Source organism: Mugil cephalus, chromosome 6 (assembly GCF_022458985.1).
Source record: "Mugil cephalus isolate CIBA_MC_2020 chromosome 6, CIBA_Mcephalus_1.1, whole genome shotgun sequence".
Classification (NCBI taxonomy): domain Eukaryota; kingdom Metazoa; phylum Chordata; class Actinopteri; order Mugiliformes; family Mugilidae; genus Mugil; species Mugil cephalus.
Genome location: NC_061775.1, coordinates 3,433,145 through 3,457,550, shown reverse-complemented (window position 1 = coordinate 3,457,550; position 24,406 = coordinate 3,433,145). Strand labels below are relative to the sequence as shown.

Genomic DNA, 24,406 nt, shown 5'->3' with positions numbered 1-24,406 from the left:
CCCATACTGAGCATCCAATCAATGTCCATCCCACCATACTTAACCTCCTAATGGTCCAGCAGCAAACCAGCCTGATGGAAACCCACACGTCAGCCGTCACAGAAACTGAAGGGTTAAATACCTCAGCACCATACAAGCCGAGGATATTCTCCAGTGAAAGGAGTCTATTGTCCTGAAGTAAGTTTAATCTACAGCCGGGGGATCTGAGTGTGGCCGCGGGGACTCCTTCCATCCCATCGCTCAGCCGAAGCAGCAAAGAGCACAATGGACGCAGCAGTTAACAGAGCAGCAGCAGTAATTCTCCGTTAGAAACGTACCCGCTCTACTCCCCGGCGTCTCGTTGGCTGGCAGCAGGAAGAAGCAGCAACTATGACAAATGGCAGCAAGCCTGGTCTGTGTCTGGTGGCTGCTGTTTGTGTGAGTCACTGTGAGAGGCCCCTGGGTGCTGATATATAAATCAGCACCCAGCGAGGAACAAGCCCATCGCATCCACGCTGCCTCCACAAAAAGAGTAAAGATGCTGCAGAGCACAGCTAATCACACACTTAGTACATTAAACTAACTTAGAGGTCCTGGACAAGTGGTGATTATTATTAGTGCAGCCAGCAGGTACTTAGCGTGTTCTAATGTCATGTCAACTAATGAGCTAAGTCTGTAAATAAGATGGCATGTAACAGCCTGAAGTAGAAGCTCCTTCATTTGGAAACTAGAGAACTTGGAATTAAAAGTGATATTAGAGCTGCAGTTAAAAAAGCTTCCACACATTTGGGCACATGCTGCTGAGGAGCATAAACATTTACTCAGCCAACAGAGTCTTTGTTTGGATATTAGAAATATGACACACTGGGACAGATGGAGGTAGCTGGCAGTTATTCTCCTCTACATGCTTTCACAGCACAGACGAATGAATAATACTGGACCTTTTACACATTTAATCAGAACTGCTTGAAAGAGCCTATAAAACGCTGCAACAGTGAGATGGCTAATTGCTTGTCAGCTGAGGATTAATCACCAGCTACTTTGATCATTTTGATAATCAATTCAGCATTCAGTAATTTATTTAAAGGAAACAAATCTCACTAGTACACTATACGCTGCATGACGATTAATGTATGCACATACTCGTGCAGACATACAGTATTAGTGTGCACTAAAGGGGAATAGACACATCAATACCAATTTCTGCACAAAATATAAGATACTTATAGAGTAGAATACAAATAATGTATTTTTTAATAGCTGATAAAAAAATGTACAAATGTTTTCAGTTACTGTATGTAAGAAATAAAATATAATGTAAGTAAAGCAGGTTGTACTACTTGATCTTCGGACTCTGCTTTCCACTGGAGTCACAGCACTGTTCAGATGTGATCCATTCAGTCATTGTTGATGAACTAGTGGGAGCATGGCTCCCTCTAGTGGCCAAAGTATTAATAAACAACGTCACATGTTGAGTGAGGTGGTAGATGTTGTAGAGCTTATTTATAAGATACAGATGTGTCTTTTGTTTCAAATCTGTACAGATCATGAAAGGGTCTATGAATCTCAAAGTTGTGTGTGTGTGTGTGTGTGTGTGTGTGTGTGTGTGTGTGTGTGTGTGTGTGTGTGTGTGTTTATTTCAGAACAAGGACACACGGACGCTGACATGTTCTTCTACCTGCTGATCGTGTTCTCCACCATCAGCTCCCTCTACACCCTGATCTGGGATCTGCGTATGGACTGGGGTCTGTTTGACCGCGGAGCAGGGGAAAACACCTTCCTCAGAGAAGAGATAGTTTACCCACACAAGGTAGAGAGTCTGCTAGACATCATATGTACATGACCTGGAAGCATTCACACTCTGACCCCGTGTCCTCTGTGTCCAGGCCTACTACTATTGTGCTATTATAGAAGACGTGATCCTACGTTTTGCCTGGACCATCCAGATTTCTCTGACCACAATGACCAGCTTCCCCTCTGTGGGCGACACGGTAGCCACCGTGCTGGCTCCTCTTGAGGTCTTCAGGTGGGTCTGAATAAAAGCTTATTGACCCTCATATACTGGTGCTACACAGGATGAGGAGCTTTGGCTCTCAGGATAACAGCTGATAAGACAGAAAGACACGTCTCTCAAGCCAGTCCCATGGCACCCAGAGTATCTTTCATCTCCCACTTCCTCTCTGCAGGCGTTTTGTCTGGAACTTCTTCCGTCTGGAGAACGAGCACCTGAATAACTGTGGTGAGTTTCGTGCTGTAAGGGATATCTCTGTGGCGCCACTCAACGCCGACGACCAGACGCTGCTGGAGCAGATGATGGATCAGGAGGATGGAGTGCGAAACCGCTCAGGCAAAAAGACCTGGAAGAGGTCCTACAGCCTGTCACTGCGACGCCCCCTGCTGTCCTCCTCACAGTAAGACAACAAATCTACACTTTGGTTGCATTAAGAGTGAAGGTGTGAAAAGAACAAATGACCTCTTTCTAGCAGGGTTCTTGAAAATATAAAAGCTTCATAAAACACAATGAGTCAGACATTTTGTGGACTTAAGGTCTGGCTCCATGTTGTTATGTCATCTGTTGTTGAGCTTTAGGGAACCACTCTCAGAAAAGTTCCTCTTTTTCAGACCTTCTCTGTAAACCATAGAGGCTGTTTGTGAAAATCCCAGAATATCAAATATTTGTGAAGTACTCAGTCCAACCAATCTGGCACATACAAACATGCCATTTTAAAGTCTCTTAACTTGTTTTCTACTCCATTCTTTTCAGTTTTTTTTTGTTTGTTTGTTTGTTTTGTTTTTTGGACAATACAATACAGACTATACAGATATGAACAGTATGAACAATGAGTTTTTGTGTGTGTGAGACCTTTCATGGTGTTACATTTGATAATTACATGTTTACCAATTATGAATATAATAATAAAAGAATAATAATAATTATTACATTATTACAAATAAATAGTAAAGAATATGATTGATAATTAAATAGTACATATTATACTATAGTAAGAATATATAAAGAAAAATAATGCTTCCGTTAAGAATTATTTAAAAAGAAAATAATAAATGAATAAATCAAAACAAACAGACATATACAAAACTATTAATAGTGATAATAACTATAATGGAGGTTAGTGGGGGATATTTCTTTCAGTTTGATCATCTTGACTACGGTTAGATGCCTCAGTGCTGCCGTGTCACTGACTGATCAGATGTTTGCATTAATGGGCAGACCGGTACCTAATGAACTGGCCAGTGAGTGTATATTGCCAAATGGAAAGTACACTGACTTTTGAAATGTTCTTTTTTTCAGATCCAAGAAGGATACAAAGGTGCTAATTGAAGATACGGATGACGAGGCCTTCAGCTGAGTCCACAACGTCCTCGCTACACGCACACACACACACAAATACACACACCTTGTTCCACTATACTTATAAGGACCTCAACCTCAGCCCTTCTCCCTCATAGTTTAATGTGTAGTCCTAACCTTCAGTCTTTAAATCAGTGACTGTCCTCACCTCTATAGAACATACCTCATCTGTATATCCTGGTGAATAGTCTTTATAAGTATAGAAATCACACAGTATAATGCACACACACACACACACACACACACACAAAGATAAACCTGCTGAAGCACAAGTATAGTGTAATATTGCTACAGTTTATGAGAGAGCTAACGCCACGCTGACAAACGTCACTCAGTCAGTCAGTCAGACAGTCAGTCAGACTGACAGACAGGCAGGTGGACAGATGGACATATGTCAAAGAAATCCTGCTGCACATAACCGGAGAGCCAAGACCACACTGCCCTTCTTTTTTTAAACAGACTTCTTTAGTACGTGTTGTTTACTTTGAAGATATTTTACGTTCTTAGGATTCTACTTTTTATTTTATCTGGGGTTTATTTCGAAGAAGCTGCACAGACGACTGTTTACACGCCTTTTTAACTCCGCTAGGATCGACAGGGAGAAGACAAAGCCAATCTAAAGACTTCATACTAACACACAGAAACCTGAGGAAGGACTCACATCGCAGCATATCAAAACTAATCAACTGCTCGTTGATTCTTTTTATACGTCATCTCTCTGTGTCTTTGTTATTTTTTCGAGTTGTCTGTTTTAAAATCTCAACCCTGGAGGCACTTGCAGGAAAAGTGCATTTAATACACAAAACACGAAGAAAAACATTTTGATTGAAGCATTTCTAATCAGATACATTTCTTTGTAATATATTTAATATATATGGATGTGCATTATTATTCTACTGTAGTTGTTCAGTGCTTCTACTTGTGTTTGTACTAGTGAGACTAGTTGGAGCATCCTCACAGTGATTGTTTATGTATTTTATAATGTTTTTTCTAGGTTAAACTCGTTTTTAATGAGCTCATATCTGTGCCCAACCTCAAATTAGAGCAAAATGGCTCATAGACTGTAGTGTCATGTTATCTTAAAATGCCCTGTTAACTAGAGCAAGTGTACACGCATTGCATTAATTACCAAAGCGTTATTTTTATGAATGTGTCTGTGGCTAGAGTAGCTCCGCCCATGCAGCCTGCATGAATGAATGAGAAGATACCAGAGTCCATTCAGGATTGGAGTGTTTTTAATGGGCTGTATTTTGTTAACAGGCCTGATCTTAGAGATAAGTTGAGTAGGAGTGCTGGCGTTACCGCCAACATGTGTGTATACCAGAATACGACGTACAGGTGGATCGTGAAATCAGTGGATCTCAAACTGGAAGCTCCAGGAACATTTTTAAATTTTTAAATGAACCAAACATTCTTGCTTGTGAGGTCTGCAAGAATTTAGATGAGCCAGGTTCATTCAGGCAGCAGTAATGGACAAAACTGACAGATTCTTTGATAGGAGAAATTGTGATCAGACACTGTCCAAAACGAATTGATGAAAATGTTCATCCTGCTTTCTCGTGTTTTTGGTCTTAAAACGGGCAGTAAATCATCTGTCAGTGCCAAAGAAATGCTGGAGAATACTTTAGAGTAAAATGTAGTTTAACTGTTTCCACTGATGGAAGATGTTTGGGAACTACTGGTATACACTCTGCAGCTGTAACGCACCCCATTTCGCACGATCTAGGTTAGGTTTTCCACTTATCTGCTCTTCTTGAGGAGATTTCTTACCGTAGTAACTAGTACAAAATGTGTTGCTGTGATAGTTTGAACAGAAGACAATACCATTCAAGATTAAAAACACTGGCCTACTTCTGTGAGCATCAGGGTGTTTGGCAGTCATCAAATCTGACAATGCTTCATAAGCTCATTCATTTCTCTGTATCCAGGCTTTAATCAGTCTGTTTGTTTTTGTTACCTTATCTACATGTAGCCTGTCTGTGTTTAATGCTTCACTAACTTCATAATGATTTCAACTGTTGTGGTTTGTTAGATCAGCTCTAATGTGCTTACGGCCTGTGAAGGTTCTCAGTCGTCCAGGTGACGTGTCTGGATAATGTGCTAATCCCTCACTCATGGCTCTTCACATTTGAAGATTTTAAAGCAAGTTGCTGCTGTTGAAGGACCCCCGGCCCTCAGAGGAACGTTGCCGTGTGTTTTACTTCCTGTCCCTGCTTTGACCCCTTCGTTCTGCTCAGCTCTGCTCCTCTTCCTCCTCCCTGTGGCTCCACTGTGTCACCACCCATCAGTCATTAGACAAAGCACAGAGAGCTGCAGGACAGGTTTGTTACAGAAAAGTCCTGTTTCCTCTGCTCCGTTTTCCTTTTTTTATATATATATATCTCTTCTTAGGAAAGCCTCTTTGTGCAATGAGTGTATAATGTGAACTGGAAGAGTAGAGAGTAAAAACTGTTTAGAAGGTGGATAGCTTCTCTGTCCATTTAAATACTCACAAAACATGACACACACACATACACACACATTGCCTCTCGGGTGTAGGAGAGCACAACACTCAGCAGGTGGTTTTGTAAAAATAAAATTAAAAAAAAGCTCTGTTGTCTTGCCTGCATGCTGCTTTAGTTTTACATTGTACATAGCTCTTAATTTATTTGACCTAATGTGTATATTAGTAATCATTGTAGCCACCAACAATGATGGATTTCATACGTTGCCATTCTTCGCTCCAGGACAGGCAGTATTTTGTAGGTGACGAGGAGCTTTTTGTTCACAATCCTGCACTCTTTTTCATGTGTAAAGCTGTTGAAACGTGTTTGTATAAAAGTAGAAGAAAAAGAAAAAAGTAATCCATAGAAATGGAGAATGTGATTGATCGTATCTTGCTGGTGATTCCTTCGTATTTCAAGGCTCCATCATCTCCGGGGAGGGAGGGTTAGGTCCAGGGTTTGTTGTGAATGTGCATGAAAATACACTCACTTGCCGACGAATGCGTTCTAATACAGTCCTGGCTTCATGAAGGGTATAATGTTCATTTCACGTTGAGACATCTGGATGATCATTTTGGAGGATGTAGTTCGTGGTGTTGTTAAACTAGGTTGAATCAAAGCTAGTGAGTAAAACGTGGGTGCCAGAAAAATACAAATGTGTTCTGTGTATTGCAGTTCAATAGTATAACAAACCAAACCCTGAAAGTTGAAAAAGTTGAAGGAACACGATTTAGACAAAGTCTGAATACCATAACTTTCAGGAAGTTAAGAGGTTAAGTGTAGGACTAAAATATTAGGATGCATTCCTGGTCACTAGTCTACCTACTGACCTGATGAGTGAGTGTATTGTGGCCATTTAATCTGTTGCTGCTGATAGAAGCACTTTGGAAATATTGTAGTGAGACGCAGGAACAGACCTCTGGCAGGTCAAGGAGGACCCACATCACAACAGGATGCTGTTAAACTGATCCCAGATCTGTCCAGGTCTCAGCTGAATGTCTCCCAAACAGTTCGAGGTTCTCCTCTTTGCTCGCTGGAAGCACTTTGAGGTGCTTCTCTATGAGCAAAACAAACCTTTAAATTGATCAGCGTCCGCTCTGAAAACAGGGTTATTTTGTACAGTCTGTGTTGGGTGAGATGATGATCATCCCCGACGTCCTTGTTTTTCTCATGGGTAAAAACCACGGATGATTTTTTTCATTGCTTGCTGAAACCTTCGTGATGTAAAGTGCTTGATATCTGTGCAACCTTCCCTCTCTCTCTCTGTGTTGTTTGTACTCTTTAAACTAGCTGAATGTGATAGTACCTGTAGTTCAGTAGATGTTCTACTTTGATTAAAAAAAAAAGGTTACAGAATAAATACATAGTGGCTAAATGTGATTTTAAGAGACATAAAGAAAGGAACATGTCTTACAATCTGAACCATCCTCCCCAAGTCCCTTTTACAGAGTAGTCTGTACATGTCGAGTGTATAACACTGTTCTATGATGGTTTTTCTGATGGTATTTGTATTTCTGTATCCACTTTGGTGATCCTGTCATATCTGGGTTTTATAAACCACAATTATTTTTAAAACTCAATCTGTCTCGACTGTCTTTTTCCTTTCTTTGCTGGGTCTTTTCCCGTTCACAGAGGCCCTGATGGAGCTCTGTGAATATAGAAACACTCTTTAATATGCACATGCTCAGTATTTCTTCTTTCCTCTGCCTACATTAGTTGTTTTCCTCTGTGGTTTCATTGCTCTTAATATCTGTGCACATCTTGGTCAATTATTCTTATATAGATGCAGTAGACACGACCAAAGTCAGCGTTTAGGGATGTGATTCGAGTCCCAGTGGGCAGACAGAGTCTGACGCAGTTACATTTCAGCGTGCCAACCAGAAGAAATGAATCATCCCGAAAAGCCTGAAAATCCTTGCTTCTTGGCAGAGAGGAAGCATCCACAAAAATCAGAAGAGAACACATTTAACTTTGTGATGAATCATCAACCAAAAGGGCCCTCAGGATCCAACAAAGCCGTTTTTACCGTTCAGAAGAAAAATGTGTCTTCCTGACCCTGGAAACCACAGTTAACAAAACAGTCTCACCACAGCGTCTTGTTTTGTAGCATTTTTGGAGATTTCATTTGTGACACATGTCTCCCTGAGCAGATAAAGTGAATGTAATCCTGATCTTGTATTTTGAGCTAAATGACAGCTGGTTAAATTCCATGTGATATGGGATCAATGATTCGATACTATATATGATACTAATGGACTTGTTGGGTGTCTTGCAGTTGTTTCACCATCATCCAAGTGGTTTCTTCAGTCTTTAATAAATGGTGGTGGGGTTGAGGACTGAACAAAAAACAAAACAAAAAAAAAAATTCCAGTGCGAGTCTTCATTGTGTTACTAATGGACTTCACATTGGGACTGTGATATAACTTTTATGACGAGTCTCCTATTTGATTTTGAGTTGCACGTAATCACTTATACAAATAACCAGATTAATACAGTTTACGTAAATAAAAGGCTTAATCCACTGTGTTTGTCGGCTGTAGTTTAGTTTGTGTTGACTGTATCTGCTTCTAGTTGTTGATGGCTGCAACTTACTGAAAAAATAAGTTCAACAGGTTGTGTCCAACAAGTCTCCCTCAAGACAACAAACAACCTGCCAGTCAACATCTAAGAAGGTCACAACTAGGTTGTTTATTTTCTGATAACTGATACAGGATAAATGTTATACATTCTATTTTAACACTGATATTTTGCTTTTATTTTCAATGTCAGTATGCAAAAAAGGACAATGCAAAGTAAACATTTGGTGAAATCATGAATATGATACATAATTTGACTGCTTCATCAATATTAAACCAATTCATTTTAAGGACTGCTTGTTGCCCTGGTGATAACTTGTTTAGCTACAACACAAAAAAAGGGAAAGATACAAAATAACAAAACACAAACATCGAGAGTTGGCTGACAGCAAACACTGTAAGGAACCACATGATCTTTAGTTGTATCAATCAACTCGTGTAGATGCATATATAAAAATACAGAGCCCCTGTCATATATATGCACATACAGTTATGATGCAGTTACTATAGTTGCAGGGCCTGTTCTGGGCCTACAAACGGACAAAATGAAGAGAGCGGGATACACATACATACACACGTTTACCATTATCTCTCCATATAAACACACATAAACCAACCAACCAATAAGCAGAAGGCTCTCTGGCTTCAGAAGCTAAAAACTACACTTGACTTTAAAAAGAAAAAGAAAAACAGACATTCACATTTCTGAAACAAATTCCATGATCTCATGACTTCTCTCATGATCAACCGTCTGTCCGTCAGTCTTACCAACATTAGTGCCAGAGAAGCTAGAATGATGAAGATGCTGACAATGATGAACTCCATTTGTGCCATTGTGTCCGTCTCGTCCCATCAATTGGGCCCGAGTCCACTCACTGATTCCTCCACTGTCTGTTGGTCCTTGTCTCCACATCAACACTCCTCACACTGCGCACTCATTCACTGACTCACTGTGTTCCTGCCAGTTTCTTCAGCCATGAGTAAAAGTGAACGAGTGAACATGTGGAGGAAGGTAGAGAAAGGGACTGCAGCTGTTTGTGTTTAGTGTATGATGTCCTGTAAGTCCATGCATTTACCTGTGTGTGCGTACTGTGGGTCCATCCCTACGGCGAGGACGGGGCTTTGCTACTGCTGTAATGAACCTGGTATCTGTTCACCGTTTGCCCTTTCAACTCAGTCGACAGGCAGGTAGTCTTGCAGGGGATGATGTCCTCCTCCTCTTCGCCCATTAGCCAGTTCTGCACAGAGCGTTGGGCTGAGGCTGTTACGTGGTTGGCCAGCCAGCCCTGGTGCCACTTGTCAAAGCGTTCGTGCTGGTTCGCTGCCACTCTGTGCTGCGACTGTGAAGGAAGAGCAAAAACTGTCAGAGCCTCATCTGTGAGACACCAAACAGGATTTAACAAGCACAGTTGGATGCTCCCGATGTTCCTCACATTCAGCGGAGCACTGACAGCACACACATCACACACTGATGCCTGAACATTGAATACAGGTTCCTGCCTACCTTCCTGGCCTTGACCAGGGCCCCTCGGCGGTACATGTAGTCCTCCGAGTTCATGACAAACACCATCTTGTGAGTGTTGAGTTTAAATCGGCAGTCCAGACTCCCAGCGTTCTCCACACCCAGCTGGCGGTGCCACTCTCTCCTGCAACGCATTGCCTCCACCTGCCGCACCTGCCAGCGACGGAAACGACGCAAGTTCCTGTCGGGAAAAGAAAAACGTATTTACTAGATCCTAAAACATTTGGTTGTTGACACTATATGCTCTCCATTTGAAAAGAGAATACTGTCAACAACACCGCCTTTCCATTTGGATCCACCTGACATTAAAGCTCGACATCAGCGTGGAAAACTTGGTGGGGGAACCGAAGAAGTCGACACTGTGTCCTATCAGGAAATGTTTGGGTTACTGTGTTTGCCACAGACAATTTATCAATTAAGTGCATGAGTCGCTCCCACTGGTCATTGGCTCAATCACAGCACAGCACTAAAAAGATGAGATGAGCTAAAACTCATTTAATGTTGCCAAAAGGTTTCGGAACAGTCATTACTAAAACTCTGTGAACTACCTTCATATTTATTTAGTGTGTGTGGTCTAGTGACATTTAGTGACCCTCATCCCTTCCTTTCCAAGTTTGTAGGAGAACCAAAACTTCAACATGGACATGTGAAAGCCCTCTTTCCCTGGACTCCTGTAGAAACATGGCAGCTCAGAGTCAGGCTCCTCAGAAGAGGACCTCCTCTCTACCTAGATACTGCTCATTCTTATCACTGAAACCTCTTTGCACAAATATATACAAATTCATTTGGAGACATTTTGGTTTTGGGAGCTTTCTGCTTTCCATTTGGAGTCTGAGTAGTACTGGCCCATCATGTTTAAGACGGTTATATTTGCATGTAGCTAAACAGCCTGTGTGGAGAGTAAAAGAAGATGACCCCATCATATCCTCTTGGCAAGTCACCTAACACATTTGTCAAACAAAGCCTTTACACTCGGATAACAATTTAAACCCTCTACAACTTTGTTTAAACTGTCCAGTTGTACACGTTATCTTAACTCCAGCTCCATTCTCATGTGTAAACAATGAACGTCACACAGAACAATCCAGACATCCAGATATCTGCTGGCTACACCGTAAGTCAAATGAGTCAACCGCAGTCAAATGAAAATCAATGTTTCTTAGACACAAAATAAAAAATAAAAAAAAAACTTTCACAACTAGCCTTTGATGATTAGCACTGATATAAAAACAAACACTATATTCTATTTGTGCCAGTAGATCCCCTGAATCCTTTACACCGTTCCTTTAACAGGAGTAGAATGACTGGAACAAGTGAACATCTACTTCAACCTAAAACAGGGGCCATGTTCTCAGCTCCTTCTTCTGGTATTAAGGTACTGTAATTAATTTAAAAGGTTTGGACTAAAGTTAAAAAATAAACTATACAAAGATTATTTTTATGGACTACATCTTCTGTTGTGAAGATTTGAATTTTTCTGCTAAAAACAATGTTTTGTTCCTAAGTTTTTGCGTTTGTTCCTGAGTGTATAGTTGAAGCACTATATTAATGAAGCCCATTAAACCCATAAAATGTAACGTAACCCAACTCTGAGCCCTGCAAACTGTTCTACTGTTCAGCCGGGAGTTGTTATTGTTTTAGTCAAAGCTGTCACACAGATGCTGAATTAACAATAAGGTCATTTTAATTTAAAATACAGACCAATATCATGTTATTTATAATTAAACCTGATACCAAAACTGTGCAGGAATCCAAACAACACCAACAAATAACTATCAGCTGTGCAGAGATCACAAATCTCTGTTGCATTTAACGGTCATACCTGGGCAGAAATACAGGTTTAAAGAAGTAGCCTTCTGCTTGAGAGCACAGACTGGACTCTGCTCCTACAAACTGCTCCATGTAGCTTGACAGGCACTGAGGGGAGAGAAAACAATAAGTTGAATCAGTGTTTAACGTCTGTTATTTAATCCAAGGTTTGTGAGTGTTAGTGAGTTTAAATCTCTTTAAAATGGGCCTTTACCTGAACATCCAGAGGGTCATCAGCCTGGGCCTCCTCAGTGTCCAGTAGCTCGATGGTCATTGTCACATGGCCCTTGTTTTGGATAAACATCACCTGATGACAGAATACAAGTAAACAAAAGCAGACCACTGAAGAGTCAACTCACCACAACTGGAAAAAAACACATTCGTATTCTCTTCACATCACTTATCAAAGCAAGAGAAAGGTACAAGAAGTTTTGGCAGTGCAGGCAAAGATATCAAAGAAACTTGACAGTGTTGTAACACAACTGGCTGTAGTCATGTCTAAGCTGATGTTGCTAGACACCAGTGAAGTTTAAAAACTGCAAGCAGCTACATAAAAAACCTTGAAGGTCTTCAGAAAAGTAGAAAAGCCTGAGGATGATCACCATCATCAGCCTTACTAAAAGAGCGGCCGGTGATGTACATTTGGTGATCTGACATTTTTACTATCCTAATAGCTTTACTACATCAAAAAACAGTATCACGGATAAATGTGTAATACCATGTTTTCCAGTCTCACCTTGAAGCAGTTCTCTTCAGCCATGACTCTCTCTGCTTTCCACTGGTAGCTGGTCTCCCAAGCTGCTCTAACACACTGTGAGGACAGGTTCCCTCCTGCTGCCCCCCGCTTCCTCTCAGCCAGGTAGAGATCAACCACCTGCAGGCACACCTCGTCGCTCACCAGGTGCTGCAGCTGCAGTCAAAGCAGTGGGAATTAGATAATAACTCCAAGATAATAACAGCTAAATGCTGTAAATGTCTTAATTGCCTGATGCCAACACTCAGCTTTTCTTACCTGCCGGATGATGTTGTGGATAACCTTGTCGATGGTGAAGCCAATATAGGCGTGGATAGTGAACATCTCTCTCAGTGTGTCTTCATACTGTGTTGAATCCAGGTTGCCGTCCAGAAGACTGCGTACCATATCCAGGAAGGCTGGGTAGTATTCCTCGAGCTCCACCTCACCTGTGGAATTGAAGGGATGTTAAATGTTGTAGCCTAGTCATCTGCATGCTTTGAGAAAACACTGGACACATGGTCTATGCCTCCAGCATGAGCAAAAGTAAATCTAGTTTTCAACCCAAGGATTTTTTTTAAAAAGGTAGTTAATTCAGTGTGTTGCCTGACTTCTTTGTGCCGATGAGTGGTAGGGCTCCAATAATGTCAATTAACCGTGGAAGAAAATCAACCACCATCTACAATGACAAAAATGTGATGGCTGCTACTTAGAACTAAGAACAAAATTCCTTCTTTGTACATTAGTCAGTCATTAGCAGCTTCTCTACTGTTTACTACCTTAAAGAGGTTTTGGCCCAGTGGGTTTAAGATTAGGAGCCCATAGTCTAAAAACATCTAAAATGTCCTTGATATGCAAAACAGCTCCTACAAATCAGAACACCAAATACAAATATTTTGCAACACTTAAATTCTATAAAATCATTCATTTACCATTCATTATCGATTACCACTTATCGTCAAAAGGACTGTAGGGGGGCTGGAGCATATCCCAGCTATCATTGGGCAAGAGGTGTGGTACACTCTGGACAGGTCACCATTATATGATATTCTCACTTAAGGTCAATTTAGAAATCCCACAGAGGCACAGGGAGAACATGCAAATCCCACACAGAATGGTTCCAGGCTGGTTTGAAATCCTAACATTCTTGCTAACCACTGCACCAGTTTACCCACCAGCTCTGTCTTCAACATCATGCTGTTTTAGGTGATCATAGAGCAGAAATAAAGGGCATCAATCTTTCTTCACATCTGGAATCGACACATCATTCACTTGATATCATAGTAACACTGAACCTCTATTATTCGGTCGATCCAACATCAGATGACAATTTAAATGTGAATGCATTATTAAAAGTAATTGTCTGACTTTCATGAAGAGTTCATTTTTCACTGCTCATGAACTGTACAACCACCTAGACAGAGCTCAATTGCTTACACTCAGTACGTTTACATGCATGTAAAAAATTTTAATTATTGCCTTAATCCGTCTCTAACTAGACAACTTAAGTGCATGTAAATGAGTTACTCTGACTTCTGTCGGAGTTCTCCTTATCCGGCTAAGACACCCAGATAATGCGATTGGAAATTGATTTTTACTGGCATGTATATGCTTAATCAGAGTTAAACTAGACAACGCGTGTGCTCATGCTCCACTACAGCTGCATTGGCATATAACCCCGGAACAAAAACATCCAAGAAAGTCGGTCAAAGAAGACAAAGGTAAAGAGAGCCAGAAGAAGAACCACCTGAGCAGTAACATGACAAGCTCCCAGCATTTTTGGAAAGATGATGAGACAGCACTCATGCTAAACCTGCTGGAGCTGAAAATTTTAAGTACATGCCCCCTTGTTGCCAATCAACCGACAAGCGGGGCATATTAACCTGCAGAAAAGACACATTTCGCCACCTAGTGTGTGGGGGGGGGGGGGGGCATGTTCTCATTAGTTAAACGTAAACGCACTAAGTCACTTAAGAAACAACTGAACTCACTGGGCTGTTTGAGTCGGAGCTCCATGGCGAGGTCACATGCCTTTTCCCTCCTTCCCTCTGCCATCAGCAGCCTCTCTCTGCTCTGCTCAGCTCGGTGCTCCAGCAGCTGCCTTTCAGCTTGTCGGTAAACCCGCAGCAGCCGCAAACACAGAGTTTGGTGCAGCCTCAAGAAGAAGTACCAGTTGTTGTTGACGAAGAAAAGGTTGTAGACACCGTCCAGCTCCTTCTGGTGCTCTGCTTCAGGGTCGCGCAGGTCCACTTTCTCCCCAGCCACACTTGAACCCATCTCCATGGGTGTAGACCCAGGGGTGGACGAGGCTGTCCCCACAGGCTGGCTCATGCTACTGGAAGTGGTGGAAGCCTCCGTGTCAGCAGCTTGGGGCGGGCTGCAGCGCCTTCTTCTGGACTCGCCATTGAGGTGCTGTTGTGGCTGTGACTGGGTCTGGGATTGTGACTGGGCAGGTTGAGGCTGAGACTGACTACCTGTGGCTGCTGCTGCTCCGGGTGCACTGTTAGAATTACCATTTCCCCCTCCACCCACTGCTGCAGCTCCGCCTCCTCCTCTTTCTGCACCCTCCTCTGGCTCAACCTCCTCATCTGTCCATTCTTCAGTATCGCTGAGCTCACCACGGCGAGAGAAGAAGAGGTCAGGGACAAAGTGCTGGATGATGCGCTTGATGTGGTCTTTGTCATCTTTGTGGATGGTAGGCTGGCGTTTGACATGGTAGATGATTAGTGAGGCAGCGTCCTCCAGGATCTGTTTGTCCTCATACGTAAACACCATGTGAGGCTCACTGGATGAGGCTGCACCTGAGCCATTACGGCTCTGCTGACCAACTCCACCCTCTTCTGTGCTCTGTTCCTGACGCTGAGAGAAGGAGAAAATAAAACTGTGTCCAAAATCTAGTTCTACAACATATCTCAAAAATTATACAAGAATATCCTTTGACATCTTTCCATCACCATTAATGATTGAAGATAGAAAGTTTTACCTCATCATAGACACTTTCAATCTCATTGAGAAGGCTCTTTGACCGAAGGGCTTTCATGTCATTCTGTTTGAAGTTCACTCCTTGGTGGTCAAGAGATTTCAGGTAGGCCTTCTCATACTGCTCCCTCCATATCTTATTGAAACCCTGCTGAGCCTCTCTCCACTCCTCCTCCTTAGCTTTCAACCTAGAAAGGAAAACACAGATTTAATGTAGATACATTACTAAACGCTTGTGACAGGACACACCAAGATCACTACCTATTGAGAGAATCCCAAGGTCCAGATACACCAAACCACATCAAAAGACTACCTGAAAAGAGGGTCAACTGGAACACTCCTTAACATCACTAATGTCTGGGCCAAAAAGTTGAGCAATCTATCTTTGGCAAAGAGATACGAGTAGCTAAAAAAAATGTTGCTCTACAGTTTTGATTCTGGATGGTCATGGTGTTGTGAAAATATTTGTGTATTTCAATGTTCAAATGAGGTGAAGATGAAAATCAAGAACAGCCTGTTGAGCTGATTTGTTAAGCTGAACAGCAACAACGATCTTTCTTGCCACTTACTGATGACCTTTATTCATAGTGTCATCAATAAACACATCCATCACACCACTGAAACCTCCAAGTTGGTAACACGAATGAAACGTATAAAACGTGTTCTAACTTCAATCACATTCTAACACATTCACAAGGACATAAAAATAAAAATCAATGAAAACAATGTCACTGCATGTGCATATAAAAGTAAAAATTAAGCAGGAATGCTTCAAGTGTAGCCACAGCATGACAAATGTCCCTGCAAGCAGTGGTGAAGTTTGAGGTGTTAGCATCAGTGAAGAAATCTCAACCCAACAGAAAAAGCCAGTACTGACCTCTTCAGCACCACAGGCACAGCGGTAGCAGGACTCCTCTTCAGTCCTTCAATGATCTCAGGGGCTTTGTCTCCATAGATACGATACACAGCACGACGCTGGATGACCTCAGAGGTGCCGCCCAGGCAGTCATCTAATCTGAACCGGTCCTGGTCCTCTGGAGACAGGCGGGACAACTTCTTCTGGACACTCTCTAACACCCTGATGGTGGCCAGATTTGTCTCCAAAACAACATCAAGCTACAAGTGTGACAGACAGACAACTTCATTAAAATCAGAAATGAGCAAAAAACTAAAACAGAATCCTTGTCAAAATGTACATACCTCAAATCTTTCATCCTCGCAACGATGCAGCTGTTCTTCATAAGGAGTCTTTTTCGAGCTGACGAAGGTGGAGTCCTCTGACCAGGAGGGGAAAGACACCCAGGTGTCATTCAATACCTAAACACATACAAGATAAAGATGTATTAAAGTTAACGACCACCAGTGGGAAGATCTATTCTACAGAACAACAATTCTATCATCTTTCATTGGTTAGTGTTCAATGTGTTCATGAGTGGGTTCCTGTTTTTCTTAAGATACACAATTGTGTGGGTGACCAAAGACAGTCCTGTCATTGGCAACACAATGTTTTACTTATCTACAGGTGGCAGCAACACACTAGACAAATATAGCAGCCCACCATCAATAGCAGGAAATAAGAAAACTGGAAATATGAATATCAACAAAATATCTTTTAGAACTCATTAAAAAAAAAAATGTTTTATGAAGAATCAAATTGATTCTGCAGTTTGTTAGACCTCAAGACACATTATAAGTAACATTAAAAGTTCGCAAAAACTTTGCTCACACAAACCTTTAAACCATGTAATAATCTAGTAGAATGTCTTTGGTAAAATTTAAGTGGGTGTACCTCCTTGCACAGTGCAGTGCGCCCGCTGCATTTCGGCTGCTGGTAGGTCTTAGGCAGTGCTCTATAGCTGGAACCCAGACGCTTGCAGGAGGCATAATCCACCTCCCTGCCCCCTCCCCCCTCCATGTAGCGATCCGACAGCCCCGACACTGCATGAGAGAGCTCTTTGTCCCCCAGAAATGACTTGAACTGTGTGTACAGTTCAGGAAACTTCCTGGAAGGAGATGGATGAAGTCATGAATGACAGATAAATCAAGACAAGACCAGCTGGCCTACAGTCAAATATTTATCATTGTATTAATACTCTGATTGTGCTGTAGATATTGTCACATAATAGCATTTAGATATAATGTCACAAATTCTTTAATTGACCTTAGAGTCCTCTTTAACATGTATTTCCCCACCCTGCTCTAATACCTTTAAGCCTTCTAGTGGACATGGACATTAGCATCAAGACTTTTGTCAGGCTCCCCGCAGCGTCTATATTAATTAATTTGTGCATCCACTCTTCTCATTTTTCCATCAATTTCATACTTATCCAGCTCAATTATCATCCCATCAACTCACCCTAGGAAAGGAGTGACTAGCTGTAGCAGCTCAGCTCCAGAAACAACCTCCTGGTTAAACAAGGCAATGCAGCGAAGGAAGTTCTCATATACTTCCTGGCTTTTAAAAAGGCGGCGAACCTGAAGCATTGGTCAGTTGAAAAAGAAGTTAGATTTTTTAAAACAACGTAAAGACAACAACAGAGAAAGTGAAGAAAAAGAAAGGAACTGTATAAAGCAGAGATGGTGAAGTAGACACCATTACAGCCATAAAAACTGATGCCTCACCTTATCAAAGAAGGAGAATTCTCTTAAGACTCCATGTTTGCCAACTGAAGCAAAGGACTGATCTTTGGTACAGGAATACTTCATTTTTTTCTTTAAAAAAAAAAAAAAAAAAATTTAATGGTCTCTCTATAATGTAGATATCGTGGGTATTTGAGCTGCTTTCAGGAAGACAGAGTGTTGCTGAAACTTCATCAGTGACATTTGTGCATTGTCTAAGTCAGTTTTTCTGAGTGGAGACTTTACCTTGAGCAGTGGGGACATGTGCTGCAGAAGTATGGGCCTGGGTCTCTTTTTGTTCTGTTTGGTTATTGTGTCCTCTTCATCGGGCCTTTTAAGCTGCTCTTTCCCCCCTGTCAGCGAACTCCCTGTGAACTACAGGAGAAAATACACATAGGATGGAAAGATTGAAATTATGCGTTTTTTAAAGATGGCTACAACTTTTTTGTTTTAATTAATTGATCCTTAAGTCTGAGAAGTGCCCAAAAACAATACAAAAAATGCAGAAGTTCAAAAAGCTCATCAATGGGTTGACAACTAAATTATTATCTGAATGACGTTTCTGAGCAACAGTCTAGAAATAAAATATCTTTTTGGATATTAAATTTTTAGCTGGATTTAAAACATAAGAAAATGAAAGTGTTGATTTGTTGTCTAGTCTGAGTGCAAATTGCTTGTGTCCTAATCCTTTAGGTCGTTTTCACGCCTGACCAGGAGGACTCGGCTCGATTGGGGAGATTTGTTGTGTTGTTTTTTTTTTTTAATTTATCATTCTGCTTTCAAACAGCAATTTCTAAAGCAAACCAAACTTTCTGAGCAACGTCACATTGTTAAAAGGGGCGCTCTTTGATTGGACAATGTAGGAGGGGAAACCCCTCCCTCCCTCCAAACCCGGGGAACAAATGGTCGGTGGAAAGAAAGCCAACAGTGAGCGGCGCTGAATACAAATAGCAAACATGGAGCAGCTTAAGTTAGTCGTTTTGGGCATGGTGTATCTTTTCGTGAATGTATATCACAGTATTTTTCAAAATTCGGACAGTATCACAGTATATCACGGTATTTTTTTTCATGCATAATCACGTGTTGACAACCTTTCCTACTGGTTGAGAGAGGAATTAATGCAGTACATTGATTAAGGATGTACCATTTTATTGTCATGATAAGCAAATACTGTACAATCCCACACTAGTAGGAAAGCAGGTTTGCATGGCCCCGTCAGCACTGCCTGCTGATGTGGAAATTCCGGGGACATTTATAACTCTGAAATAAAAAAAAATAATTAAATGTTTGCAAGATGAAATGAAGAAACAGGGACAGTTACGGTTTTGTTTATTTCTACATATTTTTTTCTATATATATTTAAACTGCTATGTCTGTAATGTCAATAGCAGTGCAACCGGCTACCATAATAGTTGTAGTCTTCGCGCAACATTTTTCCCCCTCATTCTTAAAAGGTAAAATTTGGGCACGTATTAAAAATTTATATCATAACGAAAAAAATACCAGTATTCGCTGTGAGCCAGTACACCGCCCAGCCCTAGCCTGTGTATTGCGTTACTCCGGTGAGCACTTACGCTGCCTATGAACAGAGTTAATTTGCCAGCGAACCGAAACCCAAAACAAGGGCTATATTAAAACACTGCGATGACAAAGAAATATGTAACGAAGCCGCTAATCAAGTGAAATAGCCGTTCTTGGCTAGCCTGGCTGACGTCCTCCACTTTGTTCAGGGTGGCTGAAAAAAACCAAACAAGTGGAAGTTCACTTGTTTGGTCCACACCGGAGTTCAATTGAGCTTTCGCACCTGCTCAAATGAAGCAGACTAACAGAGGAAACAAACTCTGGTCCATTTAAAGCGGACCAAACAGCTCTGGTGTGAAAACAACATTAGGTAAGGGTTTCTGAATGGGAACATTGTTTATCTATTACTACTTGACTGACCAGCGATCTCTTGGCATCAGGCAAGAATTGTCCAAATTCAGCCAGCAGGTCCTCTTGTCCCTTGAAGAGACTGGCAACTTTAGAAAACACCTCATCTTCTGTCATCCCACTGCTGCCGCGGCTGCTTCGACTCTCCTTCACCTCCAGCTGCTCTTTCTGTACAGTTGCAGGAGAGTCACAAAGGTTTTCAAAAGTGAAGACTAAAAATCACTTGAAAGAAATAGAGCTGTTCCTTGGATATTCATGGGCAGTACTGTTAGAGACAAATGCTGTCACTGTCCTGCAAGGAACAGACTGTTGCAAACATTTGACACTTAATCTATGACATTTATTTAACTACTTGGTTCCAATATCAAATATGTAAAAGCTGATGAGTATGTCTCAGTCACAAGGTTTGAGGCACATACCTGATATGTGTGAAGAATTTCTAGGAAGGCTCTATAAATCTCTGGGTGGTCGAGGAAACGATTTTTGATTTTGTTAACGTAACTGATGGCACTGTCAAACTCAACGGGGCTCGTCTCTGAGGCGGGTGGGGACACAGATGAGGTGGCTGCCTGATTCTGGCCTTCTCTGCTAGTCAGGGGGAGAGAAAGTCTACTGGGAGGCTCTGGGGGTCCTGCTGAGGATGGTAGGGACTCTGATGAGGCTGCTTTGACTTCACTGGTTTGGGCAGGGCCAGCTTCAGAGGGGGCAGCAGAGGCACTACCTGAGGTTGCAGCCACTGCAGGGGTGGTTAGACTCTTCCCTTGCTGGCCTGGAGATACCTGAACATATGAACAGAAAGATGGTACAAAGATAACAAAATGTATGAAGGTGTCTTAAACAATGTGGTGTTAAACAGTAAAAATTTAGGGATTGATATTTTCCAACATAATGCATGTATTTTCATGGTGGACAGTATGTAAAGTGCAATTCTTTGAAAAGAAAATACCATTTTTGTGACCATTTGTTGGCAAACTATACATTCAAGGGACTTTAAAAACCTGTCAAAAAAAGGTTACAACATAAATATTTACAATCACTCTGTGTTATTCATTTATTAAGTCATCCATTTCCTAAATGCTATGTTTTCTCCTTTCAGAAGAAAACATCACTGGCATTTGGCTCTAGGTGGTTTACTTGAAAAAAAAAAAAAAATAGAGTAAAGGGAAAAAGTATGTAGTGTGTTAAACTGAAAAAACTGTCAGTAGCAAATGTGAAATTAATTAAAACTAAATGTGAGATAAATTAATTGCTTAGAATCAGTATTGAATCACACTGAATCAAATCATTACAAGGTTTTTGTTGCATTTTTTATGACATCAAACTGTAGCTGAAGTATATCATTTAAGAATCAAGCTTTGTTAGAAAATTGAAATAGATTTTATATAAACCTCGCTTAAGTGCAGCTTGGCAAATCTGGAATCTTTCACTGGAAATTTAAGTGTATGTTTCTTATATAACTAGACTGGCACATTTACTACGACTTTGTTGTGAAACTTTGATTGGACCTTTTGTGAGACCGACCGTCCAGCTGAATTTCACTGCAGCAGAAGCACACTTGTCCCTGCTTAACAATTTAAAAGTTCTGTTAGAGTAAACATATAGTAGTTTCTTGAAAACCATGAGCATGATGAAGCGTTTCACTTTTTATAGATTTGAAGATGAATAAAACACTAGTTTTTTAGGATGTACTGACTTCATCTGTGAGAGCACGGACTTACCTGTGCAGAGAAAGGAGACTGGAGGAAAGCCATTCCATTCTTGGGGACCTCTATCCGATACCCAGGTGGTAGAAAGGCATTAAAGCCCAAGACCAGGTCTGGGTGTCCATGGAAGAGCTGTGACACACGGTTTATCACCCCTGGTGTGTCAATGCTGTTCAATAAAAGAGACAGACATTTTAGTTGTGTGGCTGACAGAGTTTTTTTTAAATATTTAAAAAAAAAACAAATGCATATTTACAGGCTTGTTTAAATCTGCAAACTTGAGTTTCAAGATAATACGAGTTGCGTAATAAGAAAATTATGGAATTTGTGGCTTTGTATTCACCGATAAACTCTGAAATGTGTGGTTAATCTTCGTGTACAAATATTTTGCAAAATGATCAATCTCAGCAGCTCACAAGCTCAAACATCAGTGTCTTAAGAGTCTATGTGAGAGTTCATAAAATTGACTTAAATGTTTCACAGATCCATTCCACACACACATAGTAGTGAGGACACTCAGAGCAGAGGTCAGTCACAAGCAAAATGTATTATTAAAACTCAGTAACTTGCAGTTTATTTGAATAAGTTCCCACTCTTACCTCTGTGACTTGAACTCCTTCATGATGTCGAGAAACTTGTTGTATATGCCAGGATCGTTTGCGAAACGAATTTTGACTTGGTCCAAGTATGACAAGGCATCTTCAACCTAAACAGAGAGAAAAAATGGTCACAACAATGCAAAGTACAATGAGTTTTAGCATTTTCCACAGCATCCTGTGTGAATTTACAGAGATAACAGGACAATGTCAACAGATCAATGCCACAGAGTGTCTCCTGCTGTATAGTGAACCTACTTCAAATGTGATAATTGGAAGATATATTAACATTTGCGTTTGCAGAATTTAATTTGTGACATACATCATGGGAAGGCTTACATGCTCACTGGCCAGTTCATTAAATACATTAGGTAGGTTCAATCAACAACACTCTCTGCCATTTTACACACATGCTGCATACCATAACCTTCATGAAGCTAAGATTTCGTGGATTACTGTAGTTTTCACTCGTGTGCCTAATGAAATGGCAAGTGAGTGTATGTAGAAACTGTTTGCTCTCCTCATTGTGCTACATCAACATATCACCTAGTCAGCTGTACACGCTGTACAAGTAACCGCCAAATAATTAAATAATTAACTGGGTAAATACGAGGAACACCTCACAGCTTTCTATATCTGCCGGGCTAGTTTAGGTAGCGACTGGGAAATTGCGTACAAAGCATTGTCACAACTAGTGCACATCTGAAGAGGGTTGTTGTAGCTAACGTTAGCCAACAGCCAGTCAACTGTCGATAATAACTCCACCAACACAGTTACAACACATACCCGCATACAAATTCATACAATACGGTCAGTCACAGCTCGTCCCTGGCCAACAGTGTCGTGTTGGCAAAGAGCATTGAGCTATATTAAAACACTGCGATGACAAAGAAATATGTAACGAAGCCGCTAATCAAGTGAAATAGCCGTTCTTGGCTAGCCTGGCTGACGTCCTCCACTTTGTTCAGGGTGGCTGAAAAAAAACGAACAAGGAGGAACTTCCCACAACCGAGGTCTGAGTTAACGTCTGCGCTCTGTAGCTGCTGCTGGTGTCGTAAATAACAAAGTATCTCTAACTGTGTCACCCGACTGTCACTCACACATCTATTAATGAATTACAGCGTTCACGTCTAACCTCGAATGTCAGTGTTTAGCTGTTTAGCGATGAATTACTTTTAATAGGCCAGCGAGCTGACTAACGTTAGCCAGCCGTTGCTTTCACTACTCTCGACGACAGGGGAGAAAGAGAAAAGCCTCAAATGCAACGAAGCGACGAACAAAATGGTTCTGACTCTGAGGGACTTTTCCCTTGTCGTGTCCGTTGTCTGCTTACCTTCAGCTTCTGGAAGTGCTGCTGCTGCACTTGCTTTTGTGTTATAACGTAAGGCTTGTCTTGGATTTGGTTTATTTGCTTCGTGGTGCTGTGCGCCTGAATCTTCGCCATTATCCCGGCGAGGGGAGGCTCGAAAGCCGCTACCACAACTTAAGAGGGAAGCTTCGATGTTACCTCCAGTTGTTGGCTAGCCGACAAACCTTGCTCTCGGTCGGGAAGCCAGCCTGCCAGCAAGCAACCCTACTTTGCTTAGCTGGATAGTCTCGGCACAGAGGCGAAAAAAGGACGGGAAATCCAGCAGAGTGGAGCGTGATGACAGACAAGCTGCTACTCGTTGCGACTTTGATTAAACATCACCATCGAATTAAACAAGCTGAGGCAAGGAGCGTCGGAAAATAAGCTCAGGGACAATGGTTGCCGTTTATCGTATTTAAAATAACTATTGACTGTCTCTTTAAATTCGGCGGCAGCGGTCTGTCTTGGCGTCCGGAAGCTCGAGTAGGAGTGAAAAACTGAAAAAAATGAGTGAAAAAATTAACTGCGCAGGCGCACGGGTGGGCGGGGCTAAACTCAGAAGAATCAGATAGCTCCACTCCCCCTTCACTGCTACAAAGAACAATGTAGCTCCATGCTAACCGTGGCTACTTACACTCCACTGTACCCGCAAATACCCGCAAATACCAGCTCAACCATGTACGGAGTCCAGACTGCGACACCGATCAATACTGATTTATTGGTCGACATCTACAGCTTCTCCAGGAGTGTGAACAAATCC

At 41.5% G+C, this 24,406-nt stretch overlaps 2 protein-coding genes across 3 annotated transcripts in view; one reads left to right on the top strand and one right to left on the bottom strand.

Moving 5' to 3' along the window:
• The window catches only part of xpr1a (xenotropic and polytropic retrovirus receptor 1a), a 62,230-nt gene extending 54,818 nt beyond the window's left edge, over positions 1 to 7,412 (top strand). The window contains exons 12-15 of the mRNA XM_047587856.1: positions 1,623 to 1,789; positions 1,866 to 2,005; positions 2,166 to 2,390; positions 3,290 to 7,412. Of these exons, the coding sequence (XP_047443812.1) occupies positions 1,623 to 1,789; positions 1,866 to 2,005; positions 2,166 to 2,390; positions 3,290 to 3,347 (590 nt within the window). The 3' untranslated portion in view covers positions 3,348 to 7,412. The remainder of the gene's footprint in view (positions 1 to 1,622; positions 1,790 to 1,865; positions 2,006 to 2,165; positions 2,391 to 3,289) is intronic.
• Positions 7,413 to 8,497: 1,085 nt separating this feature from the next.
• Positions 8,498 to 24,146, bottom strand: sin3b (SIN3 transcription regulator family member B). 2 transcript variants are annotated; one of them, XM_047587854.1, is made up of 19 exons: positions 23,632 to 24,146; positions 22,302 to 22,408; positions 21,718 to 21,871; positions 20,419 to 20,778; positions 20,012 to 20,167; positions 18,317 to 18,445; positions 18,074 to 18,163; positions 17,808 to 17,926; positions 17,241 to 17,454; positions 16,652 to 16,768; positions 16,329 to 16,567; positions 15,456 to 15,639; positions 14,464 to 15,331; positions 12,752 to 12,921; positions 12,476 to 12,649; positions 11,954 to 12,046; positions 11,753 to 11,847; positions 9,913 to 10,111; positions 8,498 to 9,748 (listed from the first exon to the last, which is right to left on the bottom strand). In XM_047587854.1, the coding sequence occupies exons 1-19, from the start codon at positions 23,740 to 23,742 to the stop codon at positions 9,512 to 9,514; spliced, it is 3,816 nt and encodes a 1,271-aa protein (XP_047443810.1). In that variant the 5' UTR covers positions 23,743 to 24,146; the 3' UTR covers positions 8,498 to 9,511. The 2 variants fall into 2 exon arrangements, with proteins under 2 accessions (XP_047443810.1, XP_047443811.1); XM_047587855.1 differs by lacking the exon at positions 23,632 to 24,146 and adding an exon at positions 23,085 to 23,230.
• Positions 24,147 to 24,406: the final 260 nt, after the last annotated feature.